The following is a 23,393-nucleotide window of genomic DNA, read 5'->3' as shown; positions in this document are numbered from 1 at the left end:
CACAACCTGCCCACCCACCCACACAGGTCCCCCGCCCATCCACGCATGCATGTGTGCCCTGCCCACCTGCAAGCACACACCACTCACCTACGTGAGTGCCCCCTGCCAACCTGTGCATGCCTGTGTGTGCCCTGCCCACCTGCAGGGGATGCCCCTCCCCCTGCACCCAGACCCCGTCCCCCCAACTGGTTCGCTGTTCAGAAAAGGTTGGGGACCACTGCTGTAGACCATCTTGACTGCTGTCATGGGTGTTGTCAACATCTTTTTTTTCCTGCTGGCAATGCAAAGACAATATTGTGCAGCAATATGCAATAATTTCCTGGCAATTTGAATCATGGACACAGAGGTAAAATATCCCACATTCATAAACCTTATGGCTGGGTTGGTTGGTTGGTTGTTTTAAGAACTGAATATCTGTATAAGTAGATGCTTGTTTTTGTGCAAGTTCCAACAAGAGCATACATTAGTCCTTGGACAGCTTCTTCACAGAAATAGACAACCCTCAGCACAGCTCTTAACTATCTCTCAGAGCAATACATATTTACATACACGATATATACAATGGGGAATGGCCACATTGTCATAATATCTCAAGGCAATAAATGGGGAAGCATATTCACATCTGCATTGCAACAACAGATGAGAAGAATATTCAGGCCTGGCACTGCTGTTAGACAGAGTGAGGCAGTCGCCTCGGGTGACAGATGTCAGTAGGTGGCAGCAAAGGGCTGGGATGAGACCTGTTGGCTATGCAGCTTGCCCTGTGCAAGGCCCACCATTTAAGTTCTCCCCTCCAGGAAGGACCGGAGCCCTGTAAAAGTCTCTCCAAGTCCCATCCCAGAGAAGCAGTCCAGAAGAATACCATGGTCAATGGTATCAAAAGCTGCTGAGAGGTCCAGCAGAACCAAGAGACTCACTTCCCTGTCTAGTTCCCAGTGCTGGTCATCCACCAAGGCAAAGCTGTCTTCATTCCATAACCAGGCTTGAAGCCAGATTGAAATGGATCTAAATAATCTCGCATCCAGATATCTCATGAAGATCACAAACGGCAAGGTGTGGAAAAGAAAGTCTGATTTGTACTGGTGCTGGATACACCACAAGATCATGACCCTAATGCCTACCTGGCCACCAAGGAAATATTCTTCATTTTCTTCTTGTGTGCCATAACAATTCTGCTGCTATTCAAATTTATTTATTTATTTAGAAATAAAAACATACCACTACAGTACTCTTGGTGGCTTACAAAATATTATTAAAACCATATAAAATATATAAAACATATTAAAAGAAAACAAAGAAACCCTACCCCCCCCACAGGGTTTTTCAAAATCAAAAGTGGTGTTTTAGGTGCTTGCCTTTAGGGGAATTTTTGGTGGTCTGTCCATCCTCTGGAGGGCCACAGAGGCAGAAGACTGACCCTGGAACGAAAAAGGTGCCCATTTGTGGTCTATAGCAGGAGTTAGCAACATGCAGTCTCAACAACACCTCACACACCCTACAGCTAATCTTAGTTGTTGAAAATGCAAAGATTTATGGTTCCAAAAATCCCTTGTGCCCTCTGGGGGTATCGGGGCACCTTTATTTTGATTTGAGGGACACACACACACACCTGGTCTCCCCACTCAAAAAAGTTGCTATTTTTTATTGGCCACTAGATGGTGTAAGGTGGATTTTTCAATTTAAAAATCTTTACGTTTGTAAGGTAACATTTTGGGAATGCGGTGGTGGGAGCATGTTCTAAGTACAGAGATGGGGGTATATCACGCCAGGACACCTGGAGATTCTCCACCTCTAGTCCACAGCTATCATCACCGCTCTCAGTGTCTCAGATTGACCATGATATAAAAAACCTCTGCTCACAACCACATACTACAGCCGAAAGGTTTGGATTATGCTTCTCACATGATTTTAAATTTTCATTGGAAAGGAAATTCTGTGAAATGAAATAAATACCTGATGTCTTTCCTTGCCCTGTGTGGAAAAAGCATGTTTGAATTTTTTTATATGACTGGGAGCCATTTGCAAATGGTTCCCTGAAACAATTTTTTCCTTTTAGAACTTTTCTGATCTTCCTATTTCTATAAAAATATACACATTGTATAGTACCTCTGCACAGATCTAAAACTGCACTACCACATTATCTACTTTTCATAACTCAATTACTCAAGAACTATATACAAGACACAATACATCAGTTCATCTAGTCTAATGGATAACAGCTCTCCAGATCACTCGCCCTTCAGTTATACACTGCACAGAGAATGCTGTGGACAGAGGACATTCATTTCCTTTTCTACAAGGAGCTACAATTCTCATATGTTCTCTGTTCTGTCCAACAGAGATTTCTGGGGTGAAATTTGACATGCTAAGAAATCTGTAACCAAATTATCCATTTGTAATTTCAAAGCTCCTGCAGATGGGAAATTTAATGCCATTTTTATATATCATAGTATATATTTGCTCTGTTACCTATGGGAAGACCCTACAGGTGCCTTAGTATCACTTGATCCATCCTGTTCACTCCCATTTTCTTCTGCACTTCGAAAATTACTAATTGGAAATTGGCTAATTAGTATCACATCCAGTTTAATTTGCAACATTCTAAAAGTAAAGTCCACAGGATTCATAAGTGGAGGGGCACACAGATATTATGGCGGTTATGATTTAAAACTATACATACATGAAGCTTATATATGTACAGTATGGCAATTGGGTTGCTCGTTCTGCAGAATAGTGGAACTATCAGAACGTCTGTTGTGTTCCTGATTCTGGCTGAATGGTTCGGAATAGGGATTGGTCATATATATGTAGGCATCCTTCAATTTCAAGAGACTATAGTAATGTGCTCTGAACAGAGGTCTTGGAACAGCGTCTAGTGTGGCTGAGAAGGCCAGATCAAGAGTGACAATCCCTTCCACAGTGAAGACAAATACAATCTGTCCCCTGTCCAGCTCCCTGATTTTACTGGTTTGGGGACTGCCTCTTCGCCTTGGCCTGCTGAACAAGGGTCCCTTCAAGTTGGGAGAGGCCATGCTGCACCCCCTTCCTCCAGGCTGAACGCTCAGATGTCAAGGTTTCCCATCTGTTGAGGTCCATTCCTAAGGCCTTCAGATCTTGCTTGCAGATACTGCATCCTTGCATCACAGCTGTGGTCTCCCTCTGGGGTGCTTTCCATGCACTAATTCTCCATACAGGAAATCTTTTGGAATCCGACCATCAGCCATTCTCATTACATGCCCAAGCCAACGTAGACATCACTGTTTCAGTATTGGTCAGTATTTCACAAACCAAACCCCAACTTTTCAGAGTTTATATAATCAGCATGATCACACCCATTCCCATATACAGTATGTTCTTTTCAAGCTGCAATTCTTCAATGGCAAAGCCAGCACTTATTGATTTTTAAAGAACTATGCAGACCCCAAGGCACCAGAGCTTGCTTTCAGTTGTGCTATGGTTGCTTTGAAATTAGTACAAGCTGTGTTGCCAAATCGCTTGTTCTGAAATATGTTGCCTTTATCAAGATACTCCAGAGCTTGTTAAAAAAGAAGCCACTTTAATTTAAAGCAGCTCAAGTCCAATAGAAATAAATGGAGTGAGTTAGTAATTCCTCGTGTCTTACTGAAGCAAATGGAAAACAAAGCAAAATGTTACTCTTGATCCAAGCTAGTGAAAAATAAATGTTTAGGTAGGCTAATGAAAATTAGTTTTGCAAATCTCATTCAGGCATCACCCAGCCCTGATAATTCTTTTTACATTATAACATGGAGTACCTTATATCATCATCATCATGATCCATTCTCCTGCTCTGGATATGAGGTAGATTTAAGGCACAATATTTTATATAATGTTTTGTAAGCACCTTTTTGGCTGTACTTGTGGCTTGGTTTTTGCTTTAAAAGCCGAAAGGGACATACCACAGATACTGATTTTAGTCTTGAAGAGATACCAATATCTACACATTGATATTCTTTCTGTATGATTCTTTTTCTCTGCCGGGGGGTGGGGTTGACAACAGAAATTGCACACACATTCCTGTTCCTTTGGCCCTCAAAAATGATTAAACTATTTTGATGTGGCCTTCACGGTCAAAAGTTTGGAGACCCCTGTTCTAAGTTAGATGACTAAAATGCAGCAAGGCAAAAGGTTCCCACGTTAGGAAATGTATTCTTGATTTTTGTATGAATGCTCTCAATTGCTTTTCAGATTTAGGACTAGACGGAAAAGGTGGATTTGATGTGTACTTCCTGAAATTCCATCACTGTTTGGATCTATTACATGTATGGAAAGCACAGAAGGAACATAGTAAGGTTTTTCCTCCACGCAGAAACTTACCACCTATATTGCTTCTTGATTTTGAAGCATGCAAGGACATGTTTTTCACCAACACTTCCATATATTTTGTTATATATACATACTGATCCTCTACACACTGAGTTCTATACTCAGAGTAGGAAGTTTTCCTAGTACAGTATATGTATTCTGACACGTTTGTAGTTGCTCTTGGATGTGATCTGGTATAGCAATGCTACTGTACAGGAAGGAATTGTACAGTACCATGTAACTTAGTTTTATCATAGTTCTCTAGACTGTGACCATGGTCTCCAGTGAAGGAGAGAGAAGCTTGTTTTAAACTTTAAGTCTTAAAAATGAATTTGTAAATTTATCAGCCATTGCACCACACTGTGCACTAAAAGATCTGGTTTATTAACACTCAGAAAGTTACGTCTGTGCCTAGAGTTGACTTAAAAGCAAATGAGCTTGATAAATATTTCTAGGGAGAAAAAGTAAAAGTAAACTGTAAGGATGAAGGGACCACATTTTGCTGTATCTTGTGATCAGAATGCATTATTTGTTGTACTACAATTTATTGCAGCCAAAGTGATCTGAAAACCCAAATTAGCTTTGTGGCCTGGTTTTATGAATGGAGGACGCCTTCAGACTTCCTTTCTGAACCGTAAGTCAGGGCATATTTTCTAATTGCATTATTTTGTTACTTAATGATAACCTTCAATACATTATTTACAAGTTGTAGCAAATGCATACAATAAGACAAACTCAAAGAGTCATTTTTCTGAACATTGCTTTTACTTAAATTTTTTATAAAAGCATTTGGTAACAAGGAAAAATACAGCATATTTAATTGGCAGATATTGTAATGCTAATGGCACTGGTTGATTCCTGCACAAAACAGTACAAAAGAAGTGGGCCATGTTAACTTTCCTGAACATTAGCTTAATTAAGTTATGGTGCTCCCACATCTTATGTTCATGTCATAATGAGACACTTTGTTCAGAGAAACCAACCCTGAAAGCAAGCAGGTAGTAGACTTGCCATTATGACCATTTGATAATAGTGTTAGACAACAGTGAAACAAAAAACACACCTTTTGCAGTGAATAACCTTGGCACAACTCAAATCCATGCCAAGGAAAAACAAGTGAGGTTAATTTGTAAATGCATCACATCCAGCTCAACATTCTATAGTTTTGGGGTGGAGGGGAAGAAATGTAACTTTTCTTTATAAATGTTTGAAGAAAAACCATTTCGGGGAGTCTGTTTCAGCAAGCCTGAAGTCAATGAATTGAGCATCAGTGGAAGTTTTGCCATTAAATTCTTCATTTAAATTCATATGCTATGTGCTAATACATGTAAATGCTGGTCATACACCTATGTGTTAGAGCAGAAGAAAATGCTGATACTGCTAAAGAGTCTATGTCCACTGAATGTCAACAATCTACTGCCAGCATTTATATGTTTTGACTCCATGATTTCTGCTGTGTTGTATCCTTTTGGTGTTCCTATACTCCACTGATAGAAAACAACTGAGAAAATAGAAAGAGGAATTTGGAGCGATTTCCCCTCATCCATATAGCCTCCTGCACCCTGTTTTAAATCCTATTTCCAAAGATTCCTTTAGCCTTTGGAACAAATTTCTATGAACAAAACAGAGGGACAACAAGAAGATATAACACATTCTAAATTGTGGAGTCATTCCTGTGAATTCTGGCCATTGTCCAAACCCACATCTGTATTTTTAGTTACTGCCTGAACTATTGTCAACATTCTTTTTTTACTCTAAAACTCCATCTTTTAAACATTCCTTACACATTTCACATAAGCTAACTGTCCAGCAGGAATTTAAATAGTTCTATTGGCTTATATATGTATTTTAACAATAAATTAGTTTTCTCTGATGACATTAGTAGACATTATTTGAAACCTTTGGTATCATCAGGTAAAGTAGGTTTTATTTTCATATATAAAATTATTATTTTTTAAAAATGTAAAAATCAACCAAGGTATATGTAAATTGTAGTGGCATTACAGAGTTGTAATATGTTCAATCCCATTAAAGAGAATAAAAAAACAGACCAAGGATCACTTCTGGTTTCACCAGTCATATATCACAAACTTGCCTTCACTAGTGAGAATACAAAAATCACTGCCTGACAATTTCTGTTACTATGTATATGGCTGGAGAAACCTGTATCGTGCCCTTTGTCATTTACTATGGTTTGTTCATTTAACTTCAGAAATCTGAAGTTGATAATTATGTTTGGATGCTTTTATGGATGAACGATATTTATCAACTGATCATGTGATGTGTTCTTTGGCACCTCTTAATCTCATTAAGCAGCCAACATCCAGGCTCCTCTCAGGAAGTATTCATTTGGCACCAGAGTGTCACTGATGAGTGGGATGAACTGCATAATGTGACTAGAAAAACATAACAAGGGGTAATAATTATTGTGTATGTGTGTGTGTATACAGTTGTCTTTTCTCAGATCAGTTGCACAACATTTGGTCCACTTCTTCAATTAGCTAGTCATCTTAAGAACTTTGGTTATAGCACAATGTTTGGTAAAAGTATAGAGTCAATCCATTTTCTGGTCTTCATTGTCTTCAAGTGGATTTTTCATTGTCCTCTCCTGTTTTCTGAACCCGGGAATATTTTTTACATGAAGACTTGAAACAGCTAGGGGGCCAAGATATTGGCCATGAGAAACAGCAAGGAACTGAGCCTTGTATATTCTTCTCAAAGAAATTGAATATTGGGTACCACCATGCTCGAGACAGGAAGTTGGTCTGTGATGATATTTTCAAGTTCTGCCATAAGGGAGAAAAAGCAGAATACATATATTATGTTTGTGCTTAGACTGTACACACACACACACGGTTATGGCCACTTGGAACATGCTAACTTTTCCTTTAATCAAAAAAAGAAGTGCCTACAGGTTAAAAATCATAGGAATAACTATCAAACAAGATGATCCTTCAGGTTATATGCTTACACTTCTTGCACTCAAAATGCACACTCACTCCATTAGTTTCAGAGCTTTACTGTTGTTATTTGGATTTCAGTTCCTAGAATATCCAAACCTTCATGGCTACTGACTGTAATAGGAGTTGGACTGAGGGAGATGTAGTCTTAAACTAGTAAATCTTCCAAGCTAATTATTTTTAGGCAATATTGCTCCTTACAGTGTAACTGCAGAGACACTAAAGCTATGAAGAAACCATTAAATGCATATTCATCTGTCAGAAAATAACCAGCACTCCAGACATAAAAAATCTAAATAGGACCAATTTATTGTGAGAGAGCCAGTAAGCAACCATTTCCACTTGGCTCTTCCCAAAAGCCAGAGTAACTAGAAAAACTGCATACAATTCATTTGTGCTTGGTATCTATAAATGAGAAACTCTAGCTTGTCTTGTCAAGAAATCAAGCCATTAGCTAAAGTCAGGATCTATGGTTTGTTTAGTAACTACGGTACTTAACTAATCTACAGTTCCCCCACTGCTGCTTCCAAATTAGGTTCTATGATTATAACTCAAGCTTTGAAACCCATGCAGTGGTAGTGCACATTTAAATGCTTAATTACGCCTAGGCGAATTTATTGGGAATAAGGTTACTAAAATATACTGGATTTGCTTGTATGTTATGTGCAATAAAGTTGCATTTGAATTATGAAGAACCTATTTGCGTTTTCAAGACATGTGAGATATTTAAAGAGTGGCTTTACCAGTGCTACCCCCCCCCCCAAGTGAGTTTCAATGGCCATGCAGGGATGTGAACCCAGGTCACCCTGAATCCTAGCCTGTCACTCTATCCACTACACTACAGCACACTGGCTTCTCAGGATCTGTTCCTCAGTATAGATGGACAGGACTGGGCATTTCATTCCATTCCTTTTTAATTCCTTTGAATGCAAATGGACTTTGTTATGCTTTGCTGGACTGAAATGTCATTTTACTAAGCCACGTGACCTCAAAAATAGAGCAATGTCCTCAAAAAGAAAAATGAGATACCACCACCACGTTTTGTTTTAATGCAGGTATCATGCCATTATACATTTTTCAAAATAGGTCTATAGATTTCAAATAATCAACAGTGTTTTGAAAGTGTGAGAAAATAACGAGCACTCTTACTTACCTTTTCATTTGCCATTGCATGGTACCACCAAAAGAGCCTTGTGGTAATATAATAAGCAATTACAACATCTACAGTGTAGTGTTCATGTCCTACAAGGATACAGATTATTCCAGCAGCACTCATGCACCAGCAGATCAAGTGATACCACCAAAAGTGACGAGGTGAATCTGTCCAAAAATGAACACATGTAAATAAGTTCAGTTTGGGAATGACACCTGCAGTTGAAAACAGACTGAGCTTAATTTGAATTTATTGGTATGTATAAATGTGTTTATGCATGCATGCATTTGCACATGCACTAAGATGCAAATTACACATCTATGCTTAATTTACACAAGTTGCCATATACAATGAACCCATATTGTGGGTCTAGCAGTGGAAGTTCTTTCTTGAACAAAGTTTTTTAAAGAGCTGGGCTTTTTTGTCAGCTAGCCTGAACAATTTTCACTATGCTGAACGGATCACACATCCATACCACAGATAAAAGGGCGATATAACAAGCACCATCTTCCAAGCCAGAGGTCTCAGACTCAGTCCCTGACATTTCCAGTTTTTGTGATAAGGAAAGATCTCTGCCTATGATCTTGGCGAGCCAGTGCACTTGTAAAGGAGACAGCCTAGTGCAAATAGATCTATAGCAGTCTTTGTACATCCATGTATCATTCATTGTGTACATCATGTCAGACAGTACAGTCATGCCTTTAAACAATCTTTTAGTAATTAGTGATGCTAAGTATTGACCCTTTCTCTACATAAACTGCCTACCCCACCTACTGTAAACTACCACTTGTGTTATACTTTCCCTCCAGTTGGGTTCTTTGCTACCTGGAACACTGCTTTCTTGCAGAGCCAAAAAGAGCAGAAGCAGAAAAACAAGGAGTAGGATTGCATGATTTATTTCTGCCTGTTCCTACTGCTTCTCCCAGAACCAACATTCCCCATTTTCTTCCGCAGTGCCCTGTGCCTCTGAAAACCTAGAGGGCTAGGAAGCCCTCTAAATTAGGTTGTTGTTGGGGTTTTTTGGGGGGGAGCAGGATACCACAGAGCACTATAGAACAAGGAAAGGAAGATCCAACTCCACTACCATTGGATACAAAGCTAAAGAAGTGGATCTTTGGCCAAGGAGTGTTAAAGAATACCTCTCACTGATTTCAGCCTCACAATTATGAGCTCATAGGAACAGACTTCTGTACTGCAATAATTTGGCATCCAAAAGCATAAAGTCAAAGAAAATATTTGTATTACCAATCCATTTACCTAAGAGGAGTGTAAATGGTATTGGCTACTATACTACTGAAGTACTTTTCCCATCGATGATGACTTAGGAGCCACTCTCTTACACATCACAGCACACAAATCGTAATTGTGTTTAAGAAAGGAAAAATAAGGCCAAAATTACATCACAGTATATTTAATTTCATTTTCTGAAGGATAATGGCATCGGTGCCTATTTAGGTTATTTCATCCAGTTTATGCAATTAACAGATAAAAAATAAGCAGTGCACTACCGTGTTTTATTGCCAATTCAAAAAATAAATGGGAATGGGGTGGCAATTTTAGACACACTTATCCCTTAGTACTATTCCTATAGCCATAAAATATTAATGGAAAAGGCTTCTGCAATTTCAAGTCTAGGTAGAGTTTTTGACTATGAGTAGGGATACTCATTGAAGGATGATATGGAGCTAGTAACTACCCCCCTGACCAATGTGTCTCAGAGTTGGTGTGAAGATAAAATGGAGAGGAATTATACAAACCAAGGTTATGGAAGGAGGGTTGGAACATAATTACATTATGTATTTATTGCTCTCTACTAGAAAATTCAGAGGTGAGAAGCAATTAAATACAACTTTGAGCAGCAGGATAAGCACTCTCCTTTGTACTAGGCTATCTCACAGCTATCCAAAGAAGCTGGGGGATGCATCTGTCCTTTACAATTTAAGGAAATTTGTGAAGAGAATCAGCTAAATTTGAGAACACAAATTTACACTAACCTAAGTTCTTGGGGTCTGGTTTATACACTGCAGCCTGAAGTCATTCAAGACAGAGTATACTAAATATAAACTCCTAACATACTTGTATCATGAAACAATTTACCGGGTAACTGGAGCAATACCCTTTAGGCCAGTGGTCCCCAACCTTGGGCCTCCAGATGTTCTTGGACTAGAGCTCCCAGAAACCTTGACCACCACCTCTGCTGGCCAGGATTTCTGGGAGTTGAAGTCCAAGAACATCTGGAAGCCCAAGGTTGGGGACCACTGCTTTAGGCAACTGCAGAGCCATTGCAAAAACTGCTCTGATTGGTAAGGTGCTCCACATAAATGATATCCATGCAATCACGTTTTACAGTTTTAAGCTACTCCCCTAATGTAAGAACTGACCCAGACCTTCTACTGCTATTGTCAATACTACCGAATCAGAAGCATAAACTATGCTTACTATAAATATGCATTTCAGATTATTTTTATACCGAACACTGAAGCTGGTACAGCTTCAATAATTCTTGAAGCTATACTAACTTCAGTCCTTACAGAAACATCTGTAAAAATTTTTTGCAGAGAAATGTATCTGATAATGAGTGACTAATGAAGACTTACATTCCTTGATAAACAGGTATGTGAGTGTCAGCACTACAGTGTGACCACTGAACAAGAAATCTCCACATAAGATGTGTGAGCCTGTTATAGACAGTCCACCACCAGAAATTAGTCGCAGAATCCGCTGAACTTTAGCCTGAGAATCTCCGTTTAACTAGATTTAAGATGTGGGGAAAAGAACAAAGAAAAAATGAGCTGAAAGAGATATTTGTTACTTTAGCACTAAAATTCTAAGCCGCTTCATCTCACACATCAAGTCAATGTATATCAGCCCATTCATTTACCTTTGGAGCACACTGAAAATGCATTCCAGGCACAGGTAGAGTGGTGACGTACATAGTAATGCAGCGGTAGAGGTACAAAGTTCCCAATATAAAAAAGAACCTTCGTCCCACGATTGATCTGAGAAAAAACAGTCAAGAAAATATTGATAACGTTATGCTAAAAGTACATTTCCTCTGAAGTAAAGGAGTTACAATGCCTTAAACAATTCAACAGTAAACCTTCTTCACTCTCGATTTGTTTCTGTTCTATATGTACAGTGCAAAGATATCTGAAGACACTGAAGAACCACTGCCTGTTTTAGAGGATGATTTAACTACTATTTCTTTCAAAAGGGCAGGGGAGGGTTAATACTTTTATTCCATGTTCTATGAACATTCCAGAAGCACCTGGATGGCCACCATGCTAAACCACATGATGGACCAGATGGCCTTTTGTCTGCTCTATCAGGAGTCTTAAGACTTAGCACTTAGCTATCATAAACAGACATGGGGACGAATAAAATAAATGGATCACAATATTTTCGCGAAGGCTTTCATGGCCGGGATCTAATGGTTGTTGTGGGTTTTTCGGGCTCTTTGGCCATGTTCTGAAGGTTGTTCTTCCTAACATTTCGCCAGTCTCTGTGGCCGGCATCCTCTATGGCTGTCCTCTGAAGATGCCGGCCAGAGACTGGCGAAACGTTAGGAAGAACAACCTTCAGAACACGGCCAAAGAGCCCAAAAAACCCACAACAACCATTGGATCATAATATTCATCAGAAATCGCTGATTCATTAAATATTTGTCCCTTCATATTCTTGGGTCCCAGAGACCCCCACTAATATCAAGGGATGAATATTTCCTCATTTTTATTTGTCCCCCATACGAAGAGAGGGAGGACTAGCCTTCCCTCTCTTCCTATGGCTTTCCCATTCTGCTGATTGGCGAGCCAACAGGCAGCCAGCCACCCCCACAGCCAATCCCCCACCCCTTCTTCTCCCTACATTAGCCACCCACCCCACCCCCACCCCCACCCCCACCCCCTGCCAATGCACCTCCACTGTCTCCAGCTGGCTTCCGCAGCCATGGCCTGTAGAAAGGGACACTGGCTGCCCTTTGCAAAGATGTCAGCTGCGGCTTCATTTAGGGTAAGGGAGCTGCAGCTGCCATCTTTGGAAAGGGCAGCCTGGATTCCCTTAGCCTGCCCTTTGGGGGGGAGCTTTGTGCTTTGTGAACTCTGACAAATTATGAAACAGGACGACTTGCCAAAATGGTGAGTCGTCCCCATCTCTAACCATAAACTGTCATCTGAACACAATGGTATAACTGGAGATGGTTATGAGATTTTTTAGGTGGCTATGTACCTGACTTCAGTTGCAATAAACCTTCATGTGTATTACTTCAGTTGTAACATGTAGCATTTCAACCTCTTTTCTTTCTGCTTTACAACTTTTACTTTATTGCCAAGGTTGCAGCAAAAACCTCACCAACTCCAATAGAAAACAAATATTCCGAGCATGCAATGTTGTATTATAATCTCCTTTAAATCACAGCACCAAGTGATTTAAAGCACAAAGTACAGGAATAAGATGGAGTTTGCGTTTGCTGCTGTGATGAAAATCACATTTATTTGCTAATAATTAATACATTGTTACAGAAAATCATAGCAAAGAATAAGTATATATACTTATGTGCTTTTATGTACTATTATGGACAGTCGCCATCCTTTCAGTGTTTTTAAAACAAAAACTGCCAACTCTGATATTGTTGCCATGCTCATTTGTTGCTTCACCTATCATCACTTATTTTCTGGTTTTGACAATTAATCCTAGTTGGGCTACGAACTATCACAATGTATTTCAGGATTTTGGATTTACAAGGCCTGCAATATTAACACTAAGCCAAGTGCCATCGTTTACATTTTAAGACAGAGCAAGTTGGGATTACAACTATAGAGAGAAACCTAATATAATTGGATTAAAATGTACTGTATGTGTTATGCATTATTTTCTGAATCAGTGAGAATTCCTGTGTATGCACAGCATAAAATAATCTATGTGCAAAGGAGTCATTGTCTGCAAAAGCACATATGTTCCACCTAAACATTGAAAACACAAGACAGAATATGAATAAAATAGAAATGACAGGAAATAATATAAAATAAAGCTTATTTATAATATACTTCATGTCGTTGTCATTTAGTCGTGTCCGACTCTTCGTGACCCCATGGACCAGAGCACGCCAGGCCCTCCTATTTTCCACTGCCTCCCGGAATACTTCATGTAGAATATAAAATAAAATGCATACTTGAATGAATTCTAGAACCCATTCAATAGTGTGTGGGGGGGGGACTCATTTTTTCTTGAATGGGTCCAACCTACTGATGACCAAAGGATATAATGTCTGCTTTGTAAAATTATGGATAACTCCAAAAGTGTGGGAATATCCCCCCCCCATATGATACACTGGTGGGGACAAAAAAGTACTTGTTGTTTAGTCGTTTAGTCGTGTCCGACTCTTCGTGACCCCATGGACCACAGCACGCCAGGCCCTCCTGTCTTCCATTGCCTCCCGGAGCTGGGCCAAATTCATGTTGGTCACTTCGATGACACTGTACAACCATCTCATCCTCTGTTGTCCCCTTCTCCTCTTGCCCTCACACTTTCCTAACATCAGGGTCTTTTCCAGGGAGTCTTCTCTTCTCATGAGATGGCCAAAGTACTGGAGCCTCAGCTTCAGGACCTGTCCTTCCAGTGAGCACTCAAGCTTGATTTCCTTTAGAATGGATAGGTTTGTTCTCCTTGCAGTCCAGGGGACTCTCAAGAGTCTCCTCCAGCACCACAATTCAAAAGCATCAATTCTTCGGTGGTCAGCCTTCCTTATGGTCCAGCTCTCACTTCCGTACATCACTACAGGAAAAACCATAGCTTTGACTATTTGGACTTTTGTCGGCAAGGTGATGTCTCCGCTTTTTAAGATGCTGTCAAGGTTTGTCATTGCTTTCCTCCCAAGAAGCAGGCGTCTTAATTTCGTGGCTGCTGTCTCCATCTGCAGTGATCATGGAGCCCAAGAAAGTAAAATCTGTCACTACCTCCATATTTTCCCCTTCTATTTGCCAGGACGTGATGGGACCAGTGGCCATGATCTTAGTTTTTTTGATGTTGAGCTTCGGACCATTTTTTGCACTCTCCTCTTTCACCCTCATTACAAGGTTCCTTAATTCCTCCTCACTTTCGGCCATCAGAGTGGTATCATCTGCATATCGGAGGTTGTTGATATTTCTTCCGGCAGTCTTAATTCCGGCTTGGGATTCCTCCAGTCCTGCCTTTCGCATGAGGTATTCTGCAAGTAAGTTAAATAAGCAGGGGGACAATATACAGCCTTGTCGTACTCCTTTCCCAATTTTGAACCAATCAGTGTTTCCATATCCACTTCTAACTGTTGCTTCCTGTCCCACATATAGGTTTCTCAGGAGATAGATAAGGTGGTCAGGCACTCCCATTTCTTTAAGGACTTGCCATAGTTTGTTGTGGTCGACACAGTCAAAGGCTTTTGCATAGTCAATGAAGCAGAAGTAGATGTTTTTCCGGAACTCTCTGGCTTTCTCCATAATCCAGCGCATGTTAGCAATTTGGTCTCTAGTTCCTCTGCCCCTTCGAAATCCAGCTTGCACTTCTGGGAGTTCTCGGTCCACATACTGCTGAATCCTACCTTGTAGGATTTTGAGCATAACCTTGCTAGCGTGGGAAATGAGTGCAATTGTATGGTAGTTGGAGCATTCTTTGGCACTGCCCTTCTTTGGGATTGGAATGTAGGCTGATCTTTTCCAGTCCTCTGGCCACTGCTGAGTTTTCCAAACTTGCTGGCATATTGAATGTAGCACCTTAACAGTGTCATCTTTCAAGATTTTAAATAGTTCCACTGGAATACCATCACCTCCACTGGCCTTGTTGTTAGACAAGGTTTCTAAGGCCCACTTGATTTCACTCTCCAGGATGTCTGGCTCAAGGTCAGCAACTACACTATCTGGGTTGTCAGGGATATCCAAGTCTTTCTGGCATAATTCCTCTGTGTATTCTTGCCACCTCTTCTTGATGTCTTCTGCTTCTGTGAGGTCTCTCCCTTTTTTATCCTTTATCATGTTCACCTTTACACAAAATGTTCCTTTACTATCTCCAATTTTCCTGAACAGATCTCTGGTATTTCCCTTTCTATTATTTTCCTCTATTTCTTTGCATTGTTCATTTAAGAAGGCCCTCTTGTCTCTCCTTGCTATTCTTTGGAAGTCTGCATTCAATTTTCCCTATCTCCCTTGCATTTTGTTTTCCTTCTCTTCTCTGCTATTTGTAAGGCCTCATTGGACAGCCACTTTGCTTTCTTGCATTTCCTTTTCTTTGGGATGGTTAAAGTACTTACATGGCCAAAAAAAGAGGGGGGGCTTTTTATCCCAACCGTTTTTTTTTCCTCATGGGAAAAATTATATATGGTAAGAAGCTGAAATTTTGTAGCATGATTTACAACTGCGCAGGAGTTAACACAGCATGACTGTACTGTAAATCTATACCTCTGTGGATTCTACCCTCCCGGAACTAAAATGTCTCATCCAAGTGTATAGGATTCATGTAAGCCTATACTGCTTACAGTTTGTACAAGAAAAGCTGCATGGTTCACCATGTTACTTTCTCTACATGACTACAGACAGAGCCTCTGTTTTCATAAGGATATTGGCACGTGTGAAATAAGGCAGACAGCAGCATTCTTTATTGTGCCAGTTTTCTTTAAGGTTAATAGTGTCATCTTATATGTATCTACTCAGAAGTTATTCCCAAGAAAGTGTGTATAATATTGATCTACATCATATTTGGTTTAGACATCATTAAATATAATGTAATTTTGCTGCAGGAAATCAACATATTTGTAAGCATTTTATTTATACAAAACTAAGTCACTAGGAAATAATGTCTGATCATCCAAGAAACACTCTCTAGTGATATATTTATTGCAAGCCTGCACACATTTTTACTAATCACCTAATTTCCAACACTATCATATGGTTTTTAAGGAAGGCATAACTCTGTGAATTTTCTTAGATAATTAGGCTACTTACTTGTATCTGAGAAACAGCCACTGGATTATCCATAATCCAACGAGTATAATTCCATTTATTTCTGATACAGAAAAAGCCCATTCCACGCGATCAATATAATCAAAAAATTTATCAGGCAATGGAGGACTGAGCTCCTTGGGAGGCACCCTCTCATGTACCACTGTGATCATAACAGTTGTTAGAATTAAGTTGAAAATAGCATATACAAAAGCAATGCCTGTTTTCCACCATTCCAAAGGGAATTTGTTTCTAGATTCAGTGGGCATAGAAATCTGTATATAGTCTGGATACTTCTTAGCACCTTTACGCAAACCATTGGACAAGACCTTTGGTTTACTGCTACCATTCTTGGTTTCCTCATCGACAGTAAGAGCAGGCCGAGCATAACCATTTGCCGTTTCATTGTTCTGGCTTTCCATGTGCTCTTCAAGCTTTGCTGTCTCTATGGTTTCCATCAGGTCTAACGGGGGTTGGAGTGGCAGAATAAACAAACTCCTGTCTTGATTCCTTAAAATATCTTCCACTTCTTTAATGTTGGCCTCCTGCACTTTCCACCGATCTCAGTCTTTTAACAAAGCATGCAGAAAATGTGGATCTCACTTTCTCTGGTAGTTTTGCTTCAGTTCTTTGAAAGAAGTCTCATATGTTTTCCTTCCAAGGACTGTCAACATGTTCTCTGCAAAGATAATGAAGATATTAAAAAATGCAAAATCAACACACTCACCTTCAACAGATATGCTAAATTATACCACAAAATAATATATAAACAAAGAAACTGAAATATTGTTGGTTTTTTAATACAGGGAATTTTTCTAGAGGTAGGTTCTTATTATGAAGTAAAGAACAAAGATACGGCATCTGCCAAGGTAGTGGTTCCCAACCTTCAGTCCCCAAATGTTCTTGGACTACAGAAATCCTGGCCCATACAGCTAGTGGTGGAAGCTTCTGGGAGTTTTACTCCAAGGACATCTGGGAACTAGAGATGTAAAATTTCCAAAATTTCCATTTTTCCCCCAGAAAAAAAAGGGTTTTTTCCCTTTTTCCCCCCCCAAGAAAAAGTGGAATTTTTTGTAAAGTTTATGTCTCTCCAGGGAAGCCAAGGTTGAACCACTGTACTAAGGGATGGGGTTCCATTTCATAAGAAAGAATGAATATCTTTTATTTATGTATCTATCTATCATATGCATACAATCACCCTATGTTTATGCAATGCATATTTTCATCCAAACTTCTATAAGAAAGATATAATAAGGTATCACAAAACAATGTTACCAGGAAGAGAGCAAACTCCTATCCTCATTCAAATTAACGCTATGAAAGTTTATGAGATAACATTGTTTGGCATCTGTTAATTCCAGAATTTGAGAAGAAGCAGCCATGACACTATGAATTTTTAGCCCTATTAATTTTTCTTCTTGTTCCAACTTCACAAACATCAATTTACATATCAATACTGCATATCAACAGTTATAACCATAATTTATAGTAGGAACTTCATCAATCTCCAAATATTTAGCAATCAAGATTCTTGCAGTGAAAACTAAATGTTTGTTGTTATGTGCCATCAAGTTAGTTACAGTGACACATGCCTTAGTTACATCCCAGCTAGATTACTGTAATCTGCTCTATGTGGGGTTGCCTATGTAAAGTGTTAGGAAATGTTGTGGGTCGAAAATGCTGTAGCCAGAATGCTAACTGGGGCTGAGCACAAGGATTACATAACTTCCTGTTACAGTAGCTCCATTGGCAGCGAATCAATTTCCAGGAGCTGTTTTTAACCTATAAAACACTAAACAGCTTGAGTCTAAGCTATCTCAAGGACTCCATCTCCTTTTATGAGCCTGTCCAGTTATTATGATAATCAATGGAGGCCTTTCTCTCAGTCTCATCACTTTCACAGGGGCTTTTTGGTGAGTAAAGGGGAGGGAACCTTCTCTGTTACTGTTCCCGGACTTCGGAACTCCCTCCCACAGAAGGCCAGACTGGCCCCTTCTTTGCTAATCTTCCACAAGCAGGCAAAGACCTTTCTCTTCAGGCAAGCTTTTCCTCAGTGACTGACTGTCTCATTGGGTTTTTTAATGGACTGTTATGCCTTCCAGCTTTGAGCATGTTTTTCGTATTGCTTTTGTTTACCATTTCTCAGATTTCTGTTTGTTCCTTTTAAATATTCGTATACTCATTTTAGCTCTAAATGTCTTTTAATGATGTAAGCCAACTTGGGTCCTTTTTAAGGAGAAAGGTGTGGTAAATATATTTTGAAGTAAAAACAAATAAATTATGGGGACTTTATAAAGTACCATTATTTGATGTACTGGATGAACAAAAGGAGTTAACAGATTCAGTAAGAAAATTTGTGACATATTTCATAAAGTAGTACCTCTTAAATGATACTATGTAGTTTCTTCCAGAACCTTTTTACTCTACTGCATTTCTCACTATATATGTCTAAATGTACTATTCCCATTTCTACAATACCAATATATCATATTTCATCCTGGAAACATTTTGTTCAATCCAGATGAAGTGTAATATCATAGATTATTTTTAATTGATTTTTTCTATAGATAGTCTATTAAGATTCTCAAAGATCTAATTCCACTGTGCTGATGTTAACTTATATTCTATATCCTCCCATTTATCTTTAAACATCAGTCTCTAACATCAAACAATTGCAAATTTTAATAGCAAAGCTTTCCTTTGTTTGCTCTTTCTTGTTACAAGCTTAAACCCTATCAAGTATGCATTTAGCTTTTAAAAAATTCTGCCATGAAAAGCTCATTGATCCTCTCTAAAATTGCTTCCCTTTATGCATAAATAACCTCCTTTTTTCTTCCTTTTTCCTAAAATAGGATGTAATCTTCTTCCAATATATTCATCAAATACAAAAATACCTTGTAGTTGTTGAAGGGATAGCCATGTTAGTCTGTGCAAGCATTATAGGTAAAAATAAAATAAAAAAATAAAAAATGTGGTGGCACCTTCAAGATTAACTTTTATAATTTTTGATGTGAGCTTTTCATGGACAAGTCCACTTCATCAGACATCATGGACACATCAAATACAGAATACAGTGCACAAGACGACGACCCTGCTAAACGACGAATCCGCATAATGATGACTTTTTTGATCACTATAGCGATTCGTAAAACAGTCATTCCAATGGGGGATTTTCGATGGACGTCGATTAGGTCCGTGCTTCGCGAACTGTTCGCAAGACGACAATTTTTTCGGCTTCACAAAATGGCTGCCCTGTGTTTTCCGGACCCATGCTTCGCAGGGCAGCCATTTGAATGCAGACAGAACATGCCTGGTGACCATGGAATGCTTATCTAGTGTCACAGGGAACTTTTTAATAAATTGGCTGAAGGAATGCAGTATCTTGGAGGATAACATGGCTGGAACTGTTAGCAGAAGCGTTCCAAAATATATGAACGACGTATGGAAGCACTCTCACTGATATCCCAACAAGTTGGATAATAGGTCTTTAAGACTGATTTCCCCATATACATATGTGCATCACTCTAAATACTTCGACATTAGCCATGCTTCTACATTATATCATCAATTTAGGTATCTAATCTGTTTCTCACTAGATTAGTATTACATTTACATCTCATGTTTTGAACAACACACCACCAACAAAAAACCTGGGGAAACTCACAAATTAAAGGAGGCATAGCCATGTCAGTACTGCAACAAAAACAAAGTCCTGTGGCACCATCATACACTTATCACAGCATATGCCTTTTGTGGCCTATAGACCATGTTATCTGATGCACAAATGTAAAATTACATGAGATTAAAAACAAAATGAAACAAGAGACCAGCAGGACATTATCAAAAAACACAGCAACAACAAAACCAACCTCATTTGTTAAGCAACAATAAGCAGCTCATTGCTCCCAATAATGGCTACAAAGACGTGCTGGAAAGTATAGCCTGCACATCACATAAATATTAACAGACAAGGGCTGAAGCATGATTCCCCACAAGATGTTTTGCTGTATTATTACTACTGCCAAGAAGATCCTAACACCAGACAAGCTTGTTTTGCATGTGACACATGGCTCTCAAGTAGGGCCACTAAGAAAATCTCAAGCCACTGGCAACAGTTATACCGGACAGTCTGTGCCCATATTATGTTCATAGACAAAACATGGGCACATAACATAATTCTTTTGACAAGCATGCTCCTATTTTGTATCTGCTGAGAATGCAATGCAGGCCAGGCACTTGAGGAGAACTGGAGGTGCATGGGACACATGGCTAACTTTCAGAACAAATTTTCCCCTGCAAACAAACCTTTCCAGTTATTGGAGTCTTATGGGTAGAGAAAAGGAAGGAGAGAACAATGATTGAACATGGAATGGCAGGCATCTGCATGAGTCAATCAATGGATTAAGAACCCTCCTCTCTCTCCTAAAATATGACAATCCTCCACATTCATTACAAGAGGGAGAATAGAGCTGAGAACCCCATGTTTCCTTTCTGACTGTCCGTTCCTCTCTTAGAGACTGAAACATGTTCCTGTTGACCTGTGTTTCTTTTCTCATATCTGTATGCCAAGTGTGGCTTCACATTTTCCTCTGGATCACTAGAAGTAGCACCAAATAATCTGTAGCCATTAGAAACCAAGTCATTTGTATGCTACAAACACTGAACACTTGGGTCAAGATCACTGGGAACAACACATGACTAAGCAATCAGTCAAAGGACTATGCTCTGAATGTTCTACTCACTAGAGTTTATTTGCTTTGGCTCACCTTTGTTTTCAAACCAATGTAAACAATAGAATGTGCCAACAGGATATCAGTCATGAAGGAATAACGCAGTTACTACCATTAATTGCAAGTCTAAATAAAGTAAGAAACAATGATTAAGACACTAAAAAAACAACAAAGCTCTGTACTGAAAAACAAATGTTTAATCTGAATGAACAAAACTATAGAAATTTGTCTCTACTGTGCAAAAACAATGAAATGTGATTATTACTATAGGGCTGATAGACAATAAACAAAAATCAAATGCTCTTTTTCAATGTTACTGTAAATTATTTTCAGACTATTGATTCTTAGGCAGCAGAGCACACATTTGCCACAAGATACACCCATGAATGTATGTCCATGCATTGTGCAGTGTTTTCCTTTTGCCAATATAAAGACAGCTACAGTTATAGTGGAGAGTGATTCAAATCCTCTGTTAGTCACAGAAGCTCACTGGGGGTGTGGAACTGTTAAAACCACTCCTTAAATATCTCACTTACCTTGATAACCCTATTAAGGTCACTATAAATTAGTTCTGACTTGACAGCACATAATAAACAACAATTACCCTTACGGAAAAAGAACATCAGTTATAAGGCAGCAACTCAGATCACAGATAAATCTGGAGATTCATGAATTAATCTCAGAGGCATAATCCCAACCCCCCCCCCCCCCCGTCGTTTCTGACAGATTATGAGCAAAGGAAATAAAAAGTAGATTTTTTTTGGAGGAAGGAAGCTTTCTGTACATTGTTTGGGAAAGTTAATATGGAAAATACACACATATCATTTGAATGTAAGAACTGGGTGTGTCTGCCATTTCAATCCAGGACAGGAAAAGGAGTAAGAGTAAGAGAATAAAAGAACTATGTTTATAATTCAAACAAAAGGTATTAAAAGGAGGCGATACACTGATCTATGTTTGTAAAGGAATTCCTTCCAAGAAGACTTCTTTTAACTCCGTACCACCCGCTTAACCCCCCTACTGCTTCAAAGTGCTTCATTATTGACATCTAAGTCAAGGTCTGCTTTTCAGAAACATTGAGAAGAACACAAGATAATCATCACTTGACTTTGATGACAACTGCAGGAAATCAAGTCTTATAAATTTTGAGCTGTGTATGGCTGATTATCACAAAGCAAATCCAGTGGTGATTCTGGGAACAAAACCTGGTCTTTAGAAAAACCCTGCTATAATGATTACTAATGGAACTGGGGAAGCATAGGTATTTTGTTTCAGTAGGCTTTCAAAGTTTAGTTCTGCATTCTAGGCTTATGTGGTATGCCGTTTCACACTGTAGGTTCTATAAAATGCGGTTTCATGAAATGTAGTAAGAACAAATAGTGCAGAATTTGGAAATACCACCCTGAAGGGATGTAGTTTTCAAAGTGGTAGCCGTATTATGTTCAAGCATATCAACAAGAAACACAAAAGAAAGCAAAAAATCAAAAAGACAAAGACATTGTGGCATCTTAAAGACTAACTGCCATATTTTATGTGACCTTTCAAGGAACAAGTCTACTTCTTCAAAGATAAGAATGAAAATACAGAGACTATAGGGCAAAACATTCATGCAGGGCTTTAAGATAAAGGGATATTGGTGGTTGGTAGACTCAAGTTGCATTTCACACCTAGTAATGATTTACGACCCCTGTTTCATATTCAGTTCTTTTCTTTTGAAGATTTGGTTCTAATGTCTGATTTCTCTCCATTAATTCTTTCTGCATAGAATGTCCCATTTGTCTGGACAGAAATTTGATATCAATAATGGCAATACCCAGAAACCTATTTTCAATCACTTCCGTCTACAAGGACACTCTTTACAGAATTTGATAGTTGCTATTCTGGAGAACAAAAATTACAGAACAAGAATCCACAAAGAAACAGCTCCCTCCCTCCCTCTTCCGTTGATACTCTGGAGAATTTCTTTACTCCTAAAAGAGTTACACATTAATGTTTGAGAGAAGCTTTAATTTCAAAAGCCACTTAAATTAAGCCTGTAGCTTACCCACATTGATGTTACACTTAAGACACACATTTTAAATTCTAAAATAAAAATTCTCTGCTGTATTGTAGTCTAAACATAAAATTCTGTTCAACAAATTGTTTACTGAATTGTTTAGTGAGCTCTGCCAACAACTCATCTTGACTAATCTCTTTTCTCCTCTAGTCTCCTAGAGTCTCCAGATAGGCGGGATATAAATATAAATATAAATATAAATATAAA

The 23,393-nt window shown here is 38.9% G+C and overlaps 1 protein-coding gene and 1 long non-coding RNA gene across 8 annotated transcripts in view; one reads left to right on the top strand and one right to left on the bottom strand.

Moving 5' to 3' along the window:
- The window catches only part of LOC140707615 (uncharacterized), a 25,690-nt gene extending 2,297 nt beyond the window's left edge, over nucleotides 1-23,393 (top strand). The window contains exons 2-3 of the long non-coding RNA XR_012087776.2: nucleotides 4,877-4,957; nucleotides 18,304-23,393. This is a non-coding gene — a long non-coding RNA (uncharacterized LOC140707615). The remainder of the gene's footprint in view (nucleotides 1-4,876; nucleotides 4,958-18,303) is intronic.
- Nucleotides 5,070-23,393, bottom strand: part of SGMS2 (sphingomyelin synthase 2) — a 40,457-nt gene continuing 22,133 nt past the window's right edge. For 6 of the 7 annotated variants that reach the window (XM_020796403.3, XM_073001831.2, XM_078376568.1 and 3 more), the window contains 5 exons: nucleotides 16,404-17,079; nucleotides 11,318-11,435; nucleotides 11,034-11,187; nucleotides 8,437-8,603; nucleotides 5,070-7,109 (listed from right to left, as the gene is read on the bottom strand). In XM_020796403.3, coding sequence (XP_020652062.2) covers nucleotides 6,906-7,109; nucleotides 8,437-8,603; nucleotides 11,034-11,187; nucleotides 11,318-11,435; nucleotides 16,404-16,858 — 1,098 coding nt within the window. In that variant the 5' untranslated portion in view covers nucleotides 16,859-17,079 and the 3' untranslated portion in view covers nucleotides 5,070-6,905. Of the gene's footprint in view, nucleotides 7,110-8,436; nucleotides 8,604-11,033; nucleotides 11,188-11,317; nucleotides 11,436-16,403; nucleotides 17,080-21,166; nucleotides 21,256-23,393 lie in introns of those variants that run through there. The other variant, XM_020796404.3, reaches the window with a different exon arrangement.

This window comes from Pogona vitticeps, chromosome 5 (assembly GCF_051106095.1).
Source record: "Pogona vitticeps strain Pit_001003342236 chromosome 5, PviZW2.1, whole genome shotgun sequence".
Lineage (NCBI taxonomy): Eukaryota > Metazoa > Chordata > Lepidosauria > Squamata > Agamidae > Pogona > Pogona vitticeps.
This window is presented reverse-complemented; position numbering and strand designations above follow the sequence as displayed.